Source organism: Onychomys torridus, chromosome 4 (genome assembly GCF_903995425.1).
Source record: "Onychomys torridus chromosome 4, mOncTor1.1, whole genome shotgun sequence".
NCBI classification, from domain to species: Eukaryota; Metazoa; Chordata; class Mammalia; order Rodentia; family Cricetidae; genus Onychomys; species Onychomys torridus.
In genome coordinates this window covers 11,568,059-11,583,637 of record NC_050446.1, presented here as the reverse complement: position 1 = coordinate 11,583,637, position 15,579 = coordinate 11,568,059, and the positions used below count along the sequence as shown (strand labels likewise).

General features: G+C 52.1%; 1 protein-coding gene across 6 annotated transcripts in view; it reads right to left on the bottom strand.

Annotated features, from left to right (window-relative positions):
* Positions 1–15,579, bottom strand: part of Vav2 (vav guanine nucleotide exchange factor 2) — a 169,211-nt gene that overhangs the window by 131,232 nt on the left and 22,400 nt on the right. For all 6 annotated transcript variants that reach the window (XM_036185210.1, XM_036185215.1, XM_036185212.1 and 3 more), the window contains exon 2: positions 365–481. In XM_036185210.1, the coding sequence (XP_036041103.1) occupies positions 365–481 (117 nt within the window). The remainder of the gene's footprint in view (positions 1–364; positions 482–15,579) is intronic.

Genomic DNA, 15,579 nt, shown 5'->3' with positions numbered 1-15,579 from the left:
CAACAAACAAAAAATGAGTTACCAATATTTTGGTGGCACCTAACACTGTCACTCCATACCCATGCACATCAGGAAGCCACCAATGAGTCGCAGCCTCTGTGGACTTTGCATCTGTCTGGCCTCAGGTTCCTCTCCCTCACCAAGGGAGGTCCAGCGCACTCAGCTTTCATGACATCCCCCAGATTTAGACATGGGTGGTACCCCTGACTGAGAGAGGGAAGATCTGCCCTCCAGCTCCACCCTGTCACACAAACCTGGTTTCAGTACCTTCCCATCCGTGACACAGAGCAACAGACGGGGTTGGCAGGCAGCCAGCCTGTGCTGCTATGGCCCAGTGCAAGCATATGTCAAGGAACCCACTCACCTTCCCGAAGTCTCGGACATCAAAGAGGTCAAAGGGGTCAAACAATTCACTGTTCCTTAGTCCAAATTTGTCGTGGCAGACTTTGAGGAAGGTGCGAATATTCTTCAAACACAGGAACTAGAGAGAAAAAAGAGGCATCAGTAAGAGGGCAGTATCTCAGAAAACACCAATCACAGCAGCCACAAGGTCCTGCCTTTCGTGCCCACGCAGACAGAGGCAGCTTGGCAGTGGGAGAAATCCCTGTTCCAGGCTGGGGAGGTGTGCTGCAGCTCAGAACCACCGCAGCCTCAGTACCCCCAGGCGGAGGCCGCTATCTTCCATTCATGTTAGTTTGCACGTGGCAGATGACACCAAATCACAGCCGGCTAACCCATACCCTGCCCTGGTGTAATCCTGTGCATCTCAATGCTGGTCACAGCAGCAAAGAAACATGTTGGCCTCTAGTCAACATGCACGACAGATGAGCACCTCACGCATGTGCACATCATGCTCATGTGTATGTGTACCCACAACTCCTTGCAGCACACACTTGTTACTTCACAGGAGCCAAAGCCAGTAATGGAATTGTGCCACTGACGACCAAGCCCTTGGAAAGGAGCTGTGCTGGACACAGCAGGAGACTTTAAGAACAAAAGGCTGTAACTCCCAAACCAATGTCAGGGTGCCTCCTCTTTGGCTCCATCTCCACCACCAAGCTCCAGGCCAGCTCTGACCCTGACTTTACAGGAGGGGTGACAAGACAGTCAACTTCTAGTCCTTGTAAAGAAACTGTCAGGAGAGATGGCTCAGCAGTTAAGAGCATGTGCTGCACCCAGACCAAGTTCACACAGCCTGTAACTCTGGTTCCAGGGGGATTCAACTTCCTCTTCTGGCCTTTGTGAGAATTGCATGCACACAGTGCACATATAAACAGACACACATACATTACACATTAATTAATTACACTTTAAAATTAGGAACAAGCCAGGCGGTGGTGATGCACACCTCTAATCCTAGCACTCGGGAGGCAGAGGCATGCGGATCTCTGTGAGTTCGAGGCCAGGTTGATCTACAAAGCAAGATCCAGAACAGCCAGGACTGTTAAACATAAGCACCCTGTCTTTTTTAAAAAAAAGGGGGGGAGGGGGAGATAAATTTTTAAGTTTAAAGAAACTGAAGGGCAGAGGGGAGGAGGCTCCAGCACAGACTTTGGAACACCGGGGTTCCTGGTTTGAACCTTGTCTGAGTGATGGCAAACAGTGGCCCGTGCTCCTGAAGTATTTGCTAGGCAGAGAATGTCCCCTCTGGTAAGTTCAGGGGGACAGAAGCCAAGCTGTGCTGAGAGCCCCTGTCCTGTGCCACCACTACCTCTGCCCACCACCCTGGCTGAGATGTCATCATTTACAGATGATACTGGCCTGGTTCCTGTGTCACACAACTCTGTGCGTGCATGCGTGCGTACGTGCGTGCATCTGTCTGTCTGTCTGTCTCTATCTCACCCTAAGTAATTTCTTCCAAACAACATTTGGAATGAATTGTGCACACTGTATGCTTCATCCCTAAACACCTGAGCATGCATTCCCTGAAACAATGACATCATCGTACATGTTCGCAGCACAGTCAAGAAATTATCACGGATGCCAACCAATCTGCACATCATATTACATAAAGGACAACCAGAACGGCCTTTATAGTAAACAAAAAGGAACCAGGTGGTGGTGGTGCATGCCTTTAATCCCAGCACTCAGGAGGCAGAGGCAGGAGGATCTCTGTGAGTTCGAAGCCAGCCTGCTCTACAGAATGAGTTCCAGATAGGCTCCAAAGCTACACAAAGAAACCCTGTCGAGAGAGAGAGAGAGAGAGAGAGAGAGAGAGAGAGAGAGAGAGAGAGAGAGAATATGAATGAGAATAAAGAGGAAAGGATATAAGGAAAGAGGGGAGGGGAGGGTCCAACCAGGACCACATGGGATATTGCTATCACATCTCTTTCTAGGTTAATGTCCATTGGTGGCAATCTGGGAAAGAGCCATCCTGGTGGTGGATACACACACACACACATACACACACACACACACACACACACACACACACACACACACACACACACACACACACACACTGCTATATGTGTGCTAAAGTATCTAGCTGCATACTTAGAAATGGGGAAGGTAGAGCTAGGTATAGTGGCCCACTTCTGCAGTCCCAGCGCCTGGGAGGCTGAGGCAGGAAGATAGCATATTCCGGGCTAGCCTGGGCTATCCAGAAAGACCCTAACTCAAAACAAAGGAAAAAATGGTTATGATGATAAATGTTTATCTATCACAATTAAAGGATTTACAGAGAAAGATGGAGAGTGTGACCCACAGGCAGAAGAGCACGTGATGATGGATGCGGGGAGAGACAACTAGAATGAGGCTGCTGTAAGCCAGCAACAGCAAGTATTACCAGCAGCCACCAGAGTCTTGAAAGAGAAGCCTGGGGCACAGTCTCCCGCAGAAGCCCAGGGAAATCATCACCCTCAGGCTCCATCCCCAGCCTCTGGTCACCGCCACCATTTTTGCTACTACAGGTAGCAGGCAGCGGACAGACACAGTTAAGGCAACTGCAGGAAGCCACAACACGCACACACAGCCCAGCCTGGAAACTGGGACGAGGGGAGGCGCCACCCCCTGCCCTATGGAGGAGCATTGAGCTTCCAGCCTGGCTCAACTATTTTTTGCCCACAGCTCCTCTCTAATTTCCACTAAGCGTTTATTTTAATTCCTCCCCAGCCTCCCATTTTGGAGTTAATTACACAGGTCCCAACCATAATCATGGTCAGCCAGGCCAGGCTTCTCTTCAGGGCTCAGCACAGACCAGGATCCCTTGTCCAGCAGCCCAGTCTCAGCCTAGACCCGCCCTACCACCGCCCCCACCAGTGGCCACTTAAGCAACCTAGCCTCCAAGAGCACCACCCCTGGAAAAGAGCCACACAGGCAAGGGCTGTCTTCATGGACAAGGACAAAGGTCTGGGACAGTAACATGAGGCTCTACCACAAAGCAGCATGCACACCACCTTGCCTCCCTTCATGCAGCTTTCCTGCACCCTGTTCACTTATGTTCTTAGTCACTGCCATTGTGCTATGAGCCATGTTATCTAACACAAAAGAAAACTGAGGCAGTAAGCTAAGGACTTTGGCACACAAGCAGACGCATCAAAGGCCACGAACCAGCCATTATTTGCTTCAGAGTGGAGGGCACTTGAGATGAAAGGGTTCTGTGAGGCACAGGGTCACCTGCTGTCCCTGTCTACCAACACCACCCTTAAATCCCACCCCCTCTCTCTTACTATACAATTAGGGAAACTGAGGCCCAGGGTGACGGGGTGTGGGGAGGAATACCTGGCTGGGAAGGACAGGACTATGCTGGCTGTCCATCTCTTTCCCTTCCCACAGAGGCAGGGCAGCAGGCAGCTGTCTGCAGCTCAGGTACCTTCTTCCCCCACTGCCCGAGTACCAGGAAGCCATGAGGCTAAGTCCCACCAGTTGGAGCCACTCACTCCTACACTGCAGAGACTACACTGCTTAGATTCTAGACAGAGTCCCGAAGGCTGGAGGTGAGAGAAAGAGAGAGGGCTGAGGCTTCTGCAGGCTGTCTCAGCACAGAGGACACAGCCTGAGTGACTATAGATGAGTGAGGCCCAGGCAAAAGACAGCACGGAGGCAGACCTTCCCCATTCTTAGCCAACGGAACAAGGATGGACACCCATCAAGGGTGCATCAAGGGTACACAGCGTTTTCTCATTGACCTGGCATGGCCTTCGGGGCCTTCACAGGGAAGTCAGGGGCCTCACAGTGTCCTGAAGCAACACTCAAGCTCAGAGGAAGTCTGGTGAGTGCTCTTGTGAATAACAGGGCTCTCTAAGGGTGGCAAGCAGCAGGCCACTGTGTTTGTTTAAAACGTTCAGAGAGGGCACAGGCCAGCACCTCCTGTTGTCCTTGACCCTCCCTGGGCTCCACCTCTTGGCCAAACAACCCTGGGACCTCGGTGGTGGGGGACCCAGAGTAGATTGTGCTGGAAACATCAGCAGCTCATCTCGCTGCTCACCAGCTCCCCACGGATCTAATCTGGCTGAAATCACATTAGCACCAGGACACAGCCTCCAACCCACACACCTCCCCAGGCTCAGCCGGACAGGAAGCCTGAGTAGCTGCTCACTGTCATCTGTCATTCAGCTATGACAAGGATGGGGGGGGGGGGGTGTGCATGTGAGCCACCAGGAAGCCTAACATCACGGAGGGGAGTTTTCAGGCCCAGCCCAAGTGGTCCCACCATAGCCACTTCTCTGTAGGGCTTTGACACCAACTGACCACGATGAAACAGCCCTCTCCAGCCTGAAGAAGAGACCTACCAGGAGAGGCAACCTAAAGGCCGTGGAGACCCCACCACCTCTGCAGGGCTCATGGCATGCTGCCAGAGTGAAAAGGACAGGCCTGCCCTGCAGAGCACATTCTACATGGATGCTCCATACTCAGCACCAAGATACAGACATAAAAAAAAGAACAGAGTGGGGAGTGTGTGTGTGTGTGGGGGGGGGTGTTCATCTGCCTGAGGCCGCACAGCTAGCTAAAGCCATGTTTAGTTTCAATTGTCAAAATCACCTGGGAAGGGAGTCTCCATCTCAAAGGGACTGTCTAGCTCAGCAGTTCTCAACCTGTGGGTCACGACCCCCTGGGGGAGTCAAAAGACCTTTTCACAGGGGTCACTTAAGACCAACAGAAGACACAGATATTTATATCACAATTCGTAACAGTAACTAAACTACAGTTATGAAGTCGCAATGAAAATAATTGTATGGTTGGGGTTCACCACAGCATGAGGATCTGTATTAAAGGGCAGCTGCATTAGAAAGGTTAAGAAGGACTGGGCGAGATCAAGTCAAAAGCGTCCTCTTGATTAAGTTAGTTGAGGTACAAAGGCCCAGCCCACTGTGGGTGCCACCACTCACTGGTCTGGGTCTCTGACACTAGGAATGGAGAAAGCATGCGAGGAAGGCATGCAAGCAATCATTTCTCTCTGCTCTTGACTGCGAACAGGATGGAAGCAGCTACTTGGAGTTCCTGCTGCCTTGACATCCCAACAGTGGAAACTGGGAGTCAGAGAGGCTTTCTCCCTGAACTGCTCTGTTGAGGTATTCTATCACAGTGGCAGGAAAGTGAATTAGAACACTGGTCCTAAGCCTGGAGTGTGCAGTTTGAACACTGATCACTGAGGACGAAGGGCCACATCTCAGGTTTCTGCACTAACTTCATGTTGGGATGCCATCACGCACCTATAAGATCCGGACCTGGTGCACAGACCATCCATTCCTCTAGCTCACAGACCAAGCAGCTTTAGCAGTCTGGTCATGGGCAGCCCAGGGCCAGGGCGTGCAGCCACAGCAGCAGCACAGTCCTGCCTTACCAAGGATGGGGTGGCTCTGTGCTTCCCAGGAGGGTGGGTCTCTATGATATCTCTGCCAGTCAGCCCTCCTGCCCTAGGCAGCCATGAAAGGATAGCAGAGCGTCCGGGACTGTCGAACACGGACCCGGCTCCTGGCTCTTGAGCCACACATCTCTGCAGCAAGGGTTCAGCCCAGAGCACCAGGCCCTTCCATCTCTGACCTCTGGGAGGGGTCAGGACAGCCACAAAAGCCCCACTGTACAGGGTTTTCCAGAATTCCAGGCGCTGGATCAGCGCCTCACTGAGCTGCTCAGAGCACCCCTAACTCACTACAGCGATAAGGAAACCTAGGTTCCAAGTCCCCTCCTGGCCTGTCCAAGCTCACTAGCCAGGATTCCACACATCTGGCAGCAGATCTGAGACATTTTGATCTCCAAAGCCAGACTGTTGTTACTGTAAGATATCCTGTGCAGCATTCAGGGCAGAAGGATAACGTGAGATTTTTTTTCTTTAAAGAAGAGACCAATCCTTTCAGGAAAATGTTGTCTACAGCAGGTACCACAGAGTTACTAAGAGTAGAGCCCAGCCATTCCCCTGCACCCTTATACTGACACAGACCCAGTACTGGCCAGTGAGGTTATTTAAACCATTGTATATAGTAACTAACTAGCAGATATATGCTATTCACAGTCTGAGATGTGGGGCCTTCATACGCTTGTAATCCATCCTGACAAGGGGCTTTTATTTTCAACCCCATTTCAGATGCAGAAACTTAAGACAGGAGACAGGAGAGGTGACTTGAGATTGGACCCAGGCCTGTCCCTGCCAGCTAAGCTCCAGGAATGGCAATGGGGGAGGCGGGGACACAACAGGGGACTCCATGGGGCAAGACCTGGGCTTTCCTCATCACTCCTCCACATCTTCTCCACCACACCCCCACACCCCTGGGAACCATCACCAACACACAGAACTCTCAACACTCCCCTTTCCCTCCTTGTCCCACATTTCCCAACCCCCAGGATTCAGCCACATTCTGGCATAGACCCATAACAGGCATGCCTGGTGGTCATAGCCTGGCCTAACTGGGAGAGTGTGTCCAAAGCCTACTCCCACTTGATGGCCACCTGTCCTCTTTGTGCCTCAGCTTTCCAATCTGTAAAATGAGCACAAATTCTGCCCCCTCCACAGTACTAAACCATTCTGTTCAGATAAGCAACAACTGACACAGGCTACCTTCTGAGCAGGCACGGAAGGCCCAGAAAGAAGACTGGGGAGGAGGGGAAGGGCTGGAGAGACGGCTCGATGATTAAGAGCACTGGCTGCTATCCCAGAGGACCAGGTTCGATTCCCAGCACCCACATGGCAGCTCACAATTGTCTGTAACTTCAGTTCCAGGGGACCTGACATCCATGGCAAAACACCAATGCACATAAAATAAAAATAAATGAATTTTAAAAAGAAGAAGATTGGAACGGACAAGGCCCACAGCCTTATCAGAGCCTTAAGAGCTGTACCAAAGGCTGACACTAGGCCACACCAGGCATGGGCCAGGACCTTCCTTGCCACCCACCATCTACCCTGGTGGAATTAAGCCTGTCACCTCTACCAGATTCTAATCAACTCTCAACTCCAGAGAGTAGCCTCCCAGGGGGTGGAGGGAGATGACAGTTACTCAGAGACCCTGGAGGCAGATTCAGGTTCTCTGCTCACCAGTCTCCTCAAGTCCAACTCCCCATGTTTTGTTTGTACACTCAAGGGTCTGCCAGAGACCAACCACACCTATCACAGGCCCAGGACGAATGTGAAGGCCACACCCAGGAAGGGTGGCACAGCAGTTCTGCCCCCTACACACACACACACACACACACACACACACACACACACACACACACACACAGAATGGCACTCTTTCAAAGCCTCAAGGCCTCTGAGAGGTGAGGATCACCATATGCAACTGCCCTGTTCTGCAGGAAGACTGGGAGAACACCCGTGGCTGCCAGCAGTCTTTGCAGAATATTTCAACAAGTGGAGCTAAGTCAACTCTGCTTCCAGTGTCTTCGCTCTGGCTGCTGTGACACCGCACCTCCCCAGGGCCCTGGGTCCTGCTGATCGGAGCTTTGACTGGCAGCTAGGGATGACTTTGATCAATAAAAAATGGGAAAACGAATTAATGTCTTGCTTTATTTATGCGATGCTAATTCCAAAACCATTTAAAACAGCATCATTACTATTTAATAGGTCTAGTTTGCTGGAATGGATCAGATGTGGGGCTCTTGGAGTAGATAAACAGGTAATCCTGGGTGACAAGCTGGCCAGTTGGTCCCCAGGGCACATACTGAGGCTACTTGCTCCCTCTAGGGTCCAAATACCCTGGATAATGGCCAGCACATTGCAGGGGCTCAGGAGCTGGTAAACAAATGAATGAATGTCCACAAAGCACCTATCAATGTTTTCCAGCTGCAGGTACAACAGCCTTGCATCTTCCCAGCAGAGAGAACTCTAGCAACCCTCGTATCAGAGGTGTGTACACACACACACACACACACACACACACACACACACAAAATCAACCTCTGCACTGTCTGGCTGACCTCAGAAGAGAAATTAAGGCACACAGGCTGGGATTGGCTGCAACAAGACTGTCCAATACCACCCTCCAGTCACCCACAGGACCTTGAGACTTCCCAGGCTGTCCCCAAGACCACTGTGACCCCAGCAGGCCCTTGTGGTGAGACAGCAGAGATGGTGTGATGCCAGGCTCCCAGAGAAGAGTTCCCGTCAGGGAACAGACTTCGAAGAAGACGGGTAGGGGCTGATCTGAGGAGCATAGGGATTTGATTATGTCTGAGTGGTTTAACATGAATACTTCCTGTATGCTTCCTCAGCTGCACACACATCATCCAGATGAGGTGCCAACAGCCGGGGATGAGCCCAATCCTCCAGGCAGGGCCCGGCCAAGTTTCTCCTATTCAGGGCTGCAAGGCTGAGTGGCCAGTCCAGTAAGAACTGGGGAGGTGATATTTTCTTTGTACCCCAGGTCTGCCTCCTATCACCCTTATTAGGGTCTGCATGCCCTCCATGGAGGGAATCCATCTGCCAGGAGCAAGCAGCACACCTAGATGGCTCAGCTTCTCCAACAGGGCAGGAGAACGGTCCAGGGTACCACGTGCCTCCTTTACCATTTCCCAAGGTCCCCAACACTGCAGTATCATTCACAATCAGTGCTTAAACGCCAGGTGGCATTTTTACCTACTCCAACAACAAACAGCACCAGATGATCACCAGGCTGGGCCGGGCTCTGTGCCAAGCCCATCATGCCACTGTTAAGTTCCTTCCTCCTAATGTGTCCTTGACCTGTGATGTACAGACAACTCAGGGATCGACTCTCTTACCCAGGGTGGGGGATGGGGCAAGCCAGGGTGTGCTCTACCACCAGAAAAGCACCAAAGCACTGGCTACACCACAGGGGTGAAGACTCCTGCCTCACAGGAGGACCATGCTCCCCACAGAGGCTGAGCCTGCAAGGCCTCTCTCGCCCCTAGGAAGGAATAATCCAGATGACCCAGAAAACAAACCAAAATGGGGTTCAAAACAAGGGAGCCCTTCAAGCTAAGCCTGGGCGACAAGTGCTTCCAGACCCAAGTCAAGACACTGTTCTCCTTCCCCAAAGTACCTGGGCCCTGACCACCCTCCCGAGACCTCCCGGGGGGGGGGGGGGGGGGGGCTTCCCATTCCCTTATGCTCTCCCCTTGATTCTGATTAGGCCTCACTAGAGGCCTCGGATGTTGCAGGTAGTGACACCCTCTGGAACTCCTAGCATGCCCTCTGTCCCCACCTCCTGACGTCTTCCCTTTCAATTGGTTCCCCTTTGGGAACCAGGCCCTCTCTCCTCCAGTCCTCCAGCTCTCCTGCCTCCATCTTCCAGGTAGGTGTGGGTACATGGGGCTGCTTGCTCACACACTCCACAGGGTACTTCGAAACAGGAAGAGACTTGCCAAGGACAGAGATGGGGGCTCAGTAGACTGTGGGGGTACGGGAGCCTTACTGGAACTTGCCTGGATTCAGAAGTACCCAGCAGAGTTTTAAGGCACGCTTCGGGGCTTGTCTGGAAGGTGCTTCCAGAGAGGACTGAGGCACAGGGCACTCATTCCCCCTCTCCACTTCTCTCCCCTCCCCCTCTCTCTCCTGCTGGCCATGAGGTAAACCAAACTGCTCTTCTTGCCATTATGGACTAAAACCTTGAGAGCAAATGAATCCTTCTCCCTTGAATTGTATCTAGTATTGTGTCCCAGTGAACAGAAAGCTAGCTAAACCTGGTATCATGAATTTGACAAGTCTGTGATCCACACCAAGACCCCAAACTCTAAGCAGCCCTCAATCCCAGCCGCCACCGTGCCCCCATCACAGGCACAGGCACCCCGCTGACAAAGGTTCCCCTCTGGACTCCCTCAGCTGAGCACTGCTGGAGCCCCCAAGCTGTTGTCAGCAGGGATGAAACCCAAGGAACCAGAGTCTATCTGTCATGGTGATGTCGGTCCAACTGCGTCCAGAGCCCAGGCCGTGGGGAGCAGTTTCCAGAAGCTGCTGGATGGAGCTCTCTCTGCAGAAGAGACTCCCACTCACCCAGGGAAGAGGGAAGCTGAGAGACAGACTAAGCTTGACTCAGCCTTCAAAGCACTTTGTCATCCACACCTGGGAACAGAGCCACTCAGGAGAGCACTCAGCTTAGAAGTAGAGAGAACAGGTGGGCGGGCAGGCAGGAGACCATACTCAGCCCTGAGACCCTATCAACTCACTTAACTGGCAGCCACTGCAACCTAAGCTCAGAAGATGTAGCCTGAACCCAGCAGAGGGGGCTGCAAGAGAATAATCAGCTCTCTGCCCATTCACCCTCCCACTCTCTATGTGGCTAATGACCTGTTTGAGCCTCAGGGATAAGAGTGGCCCACAGTATCAAGACTTCAAGGTCAGGGTTTTCAAAGCAAACGTTTTCTATAAAGCTAGCAGGAAATTGCTTTTTCTAGTATCTCATTGTATAACCATCTTCCTTAAGCCGGCTCAGAATGCCGCCCAAGGGTTCAAATCCCACTCTCTGCTGCCCAGCTCTCCTAGGCAGGCAAGGCTCTGAGAGATTAGGCCAGATGCTGCCTCACCAAGCCCTCACTAACTCTCCCACCTCCTTCACCCCCTCCTCTGCTGCAATCCAGCAGCCAGACCATTAATGTGAGCCCACAAGCGGCCCGTGAAATTGCCCAGTGTCCGCCTCTTCATCTTCTCCATCTCTTCTCCCCTCTGGAAAGTGGCCTCCAAGGTCACTCTGGAGAACAACTCTCTCCTCCAAGCACCCCTTCTCCTGTGCAATTTGGACAATCCAATTCCAGACAGACCCAGGCAGAACACTCTCCGACATTCTTTCCCCACTGCTCGCTGACATCAAAGCTAAATGTATCCCTTAATAGTTGGCACACATCGGATTATCACTCTCCCATCTGCACAAACGAATCTGGCCATTACCCGTCCTGCTGAGCTGAAAATGTGGTAGGAAAATCCTAACGGTAGCATTGGGGAGCTCCCAAGTAGGAGAACAAAATCAAACATTCTTACGTGATTCGGAGCCAAAGAGCCAACAGCCCTTAGCTACGAGGTGGTAGGACGGGAGCTGCCCCCACTGCGAAAGGCTCAGACCAGCCGTGCACGCAGCAAAGTGTCAAAATTCTTGGATAAACTGTCAGGTAGACAATCTCTGGGGCTGAGGGGCAGCAACTGACCTTTGGGAATACTGGGGACAGGCTTTGAGTGACTTCACTTACAGCACCCTGGAAACTGTCCTCAGTCCCCCCAGGAATACCTCCAAAGTTTCAGTCACTGGGAAACCACCCCAGAGGACATCCCCTTGGGGCCCACAGATAATTAAGCAGCCTTACCTGCTCTACAAGCCCACCACCGGGATCTGGAACTGTTAGACTGGACCCCTTGTGCAGCCTGAACACAGACCCCTGAGACCTGTCATATCACTGCTCAACACCTGTCTCCTTACCTGGCCAATGGGGCTGACAGTAGCACACTGGGGCCGTTACCAGTTCACAGGTGAGTCACTTCCTGTGGAAGTGACTTTACGGTTTGGATTTAGAGTGTTGTCCAAAGGCCCATGTGTCAAGTCTGGCCACTGCTGCCTGATGCTATTGGAGGGAACCCGTGCCTTTACGAAGTGAGGCCTAGGGCTGGAGAGATGGCTCAGTGGTTAAGAGCACTTACTGCTCTTGCTAAGGACCACATTCTATTCTCAGCACCCACATGGTGGCTCATAAGCATCTGTAACTCCAGCTCCAGGGGATCCAACACCCTTTATTGGCCTCCATGGGTACCAAGCATGCACATGGTACACAAACATACATGCAGACAAAATACTCATGCGTCATTTTTTTAATCTCTTAAAAAAGAAGTAGGGCCTAGTAGGAAGGCTACTCATGGTCTTAGTACTGGGATTATGGGGTCACCCCTCCAAACGCCTTACACCCTGGTCTTGAGCAGCTGGCTCTGGCACGCATGTGGCACACCCAGCCACAATGTGCTGCCTCACCCCACCAGGAAAGGACTGACTACCCGTGGACTGAACCCTCCACGGTAGAAGACAAACCTTTCTTTTTAGATTGACATCTCAAGCATATCACAGTGACAGAAAAGCCCCTGACACACTCCGTCACACTGGGGCTGCGAAGACTTTAGGCAAGACCCAAGACCAGAGACTTCACCACCTTCTGCAGGTACAAGGAGTGCTGCGGCTTCAGGAAACCAGGAGCCTGAGCTCAAGCAGCCACACAAGCCCCCCTAAACTAGGGGACATGGAGATACAAACTACAGGGAGCCACACAGGTGCAGAGGCCTGTGTGCTGCCGGGTTCTGGCAGGAGTTTCCAAACTGGCCCACTCCCTCCTCTCTGGACCCCACATAGCAGACCTGGAGAGGTATGAAGGAGACCCTTATGAGGGTACAGGCCCATTATGAAAGCTCTGTCCAAAGCCATCGCCTAAATCTAATCAGCTTCCAAGGCCACTTCCTGATACCACCCCACGGGGGCAAAGCTGCAATCCATGAGTAGGGAGATGCAAGCATTCAGTCAATGACATCACATGCACACTCTGAATAGATCCCCTCATAGAGATGGCTCTGACACCCCCATAAACTTTACTGCTGAGTTACTGTGCAAATGGGGTCTTCACAAACATAACTTCTCAAGACCAGGACCCTAGCTCTCTAGTGAGCCAGACAGTCCTACAAGGAGTAAGAGAAGGTTTTAGACTATCAAGACACAGCCCAGAAGCCACAGGACACCCAAAGCCACAGAAGAGGAAGAGCCAGGCATAGCCTCCTCAGAGCCCCAGAGGGAGTATGGCTCACACCTTGGTTTGAGAGTCAGACTCCAGCTCAAAGATAGCATCAATTCCTTTGTCCGGCCCTACCTAGTCTGTGGGCACTCCAGGGACAATTGGGCCAAGTAGCCCTTAACCTCACGCTCCAAAGGCTCAATACAGCAGGCGAGACCAAACATCACAGAGTGAATGAATGAACGAGCATGCTGACAGTTAGGCTTCTATAGCTGTGACAAATATCTAAGCAAATCAACTTAAAAGAGGGAAGATCTTTGTTGGCTCATGGTTTCAGAAGTTGGCCATTACTTTGGGACTGACTTACATCCAGGTACCACGGCTAGAGTGTGGCAGGGGAGGTTGCTACATCAAGGCAGCAGGGCACTGGAAGAAAAGGCTTCGCCACCGCTCCACCTCCCAGTAAAGTCTCCTAATCCACCCCAGGATTATCTCCTCTGATGTTGGAGTCTTCAGAGCCCCTTCATGTCCCCAAAGCCCAGCAGTGGCCGCCAAGCCCTTTCAAATGGCATTCAGAGGACATTTTGGATCTAAACAATAACAAAAGGATTGACGAGCAAGGGAGAAACTAGTTTCTGTAACAACTCTCCTTCTCTACTGGTTACACTGCTCACGGGTTCCCACCAGACTGCCCAGGCTGAGGCCCCAGACCCTGGGCCAGGCACATGAGGGCCCAGGATAGGATCCATCTGGAACACCTTGAATAACAAGGTCCACAAGGCCAGCTCCAGTCTCCCATTTCCCCTACCAGACACTTCTGCTACGGATACCCCTGGTGCCATGTGTCACTCAAGAAAGGGTAAAACAAGACTAACCAGCTTCCAGGCAGACATCTTGGTTTAAATCTTCTCCGCCACCCATTCCCCAGAACCCCTGCCCTCAGGGGCCATGACTCCAGGCTGCACACAGATCCACCTATCCAGTGGCTGCCTCTGTGCACTGGTCAGTATTTTGTCAGCCTGACATAGGCTAAGGCCATCTGGAAACAGGGAACCTGGATAGGGAAAATGCCTCCATCAGACAGCCTGTGAACAAGCCGGGGAGGCATTTTCTTGATTAATGATTGATGTGGGACGGTGGAGCACCTGGAGGCAGCTGCAACAGTCCCCTCAGTCCTGCACAAGCAGATGACACCCCACACGTGACAACTCAATGCATTACTGCAGATATCACAAGCCTCATTTTCTCAACCATGCTACACACCCCTCAGTTCATGAGGAAACAGCTCCGTGTCTGACACAGCTCAGTGAGCACACCTGGAATGCTAGTATATGGTGTGTGTGCACTGTGTGTGTGCACTGTGTGTCTGTGGGCGGGTGAGTGGGTACCTAGGCACACGTGGAAGTGTGCAGTAGGTGTGCCTGTGCACATACATAGATAGGTGTGTATGTGTCTCTGTTCTGACTAACAAAAGTGTCCAATAAGAAAACTTTAAAAGAACCCAGGGAAATAGTTTTGGACTACAAAGAGGTGGACGGTAAGCATGTTTTTCCTGTTTCTTAAATGCAATTCCTTTTCATTTTACTCTGTGTACAGTAAACACAAGCTTAGCGGGGCAAAGAAAAGAAGACAAATGCCCTTCCCTTCTGCTGCCCCAACAGACTGTCACCCTGAGAACCTGGGCAGAGAGGAGGCCCCCTCTACAGGGATGATGCCAGCTACCAGCATCCTAGCAGCTTTCTGAGCCGATTCCTCAGGCTTCCAGTCTTCCATCCGTCTCTTACTGAGGCTCCGGGATGTCACTGTCATCTTTGCCAGCTTAGAGGGTCCACCAAAGACTGCTTCTGAAGTCTCCTGGCCTCTGTTACATGAGGAAAACTTGTGATTCCCAGGTCGATTCCATTCCCACACAATCAGGGGCTCAGAGATTTCAGCCATCAGTAGCAACCACTGCTCCAGAACTCTGCACCCCATCTTGGTGAAATGCACCCTGGGAACTCTCAGGTGGAAGGTGCGTTACTCTCATCTCCTGCCTGGTTTCACTCTCAAGATTAGGACCAGAAGCCACTGGGGCAGAGGGCAGAACTCTGCTGAACACGGCTTCCCAGATGGCCCTGGGCAAGTCCTCAGTTACCCCAACCGAGTGGCTCTATAGTTCTGAGTTGGAGAGGGGTGGGACTGAGGCTTGAGGGGGTCAGAAAGACTTCCTCAGAATTTAAAGGGAGTCTTTCCCCAGCTCTCTAAAGCAGGCCCTCAGCGGCCTTCCAGATACCCTCCCACCACCCACCCTTCCACAGGGCTCTGCTCTGCCCTCGGCCCTCAATTCTCCATTCTCCGGATCCCTGATTCTCTCAGGTCAATGGGCAGACTCTACACTTTTCTGCCTGCAGGGAGGGGACAAGGACGCAGCCCCACACTGCCACCCCCACCAGTCTGAGGAATTCCCCTAATCTTTCAGTAACTTAGACTCAGGCCAAAGTGAGTTCGTGG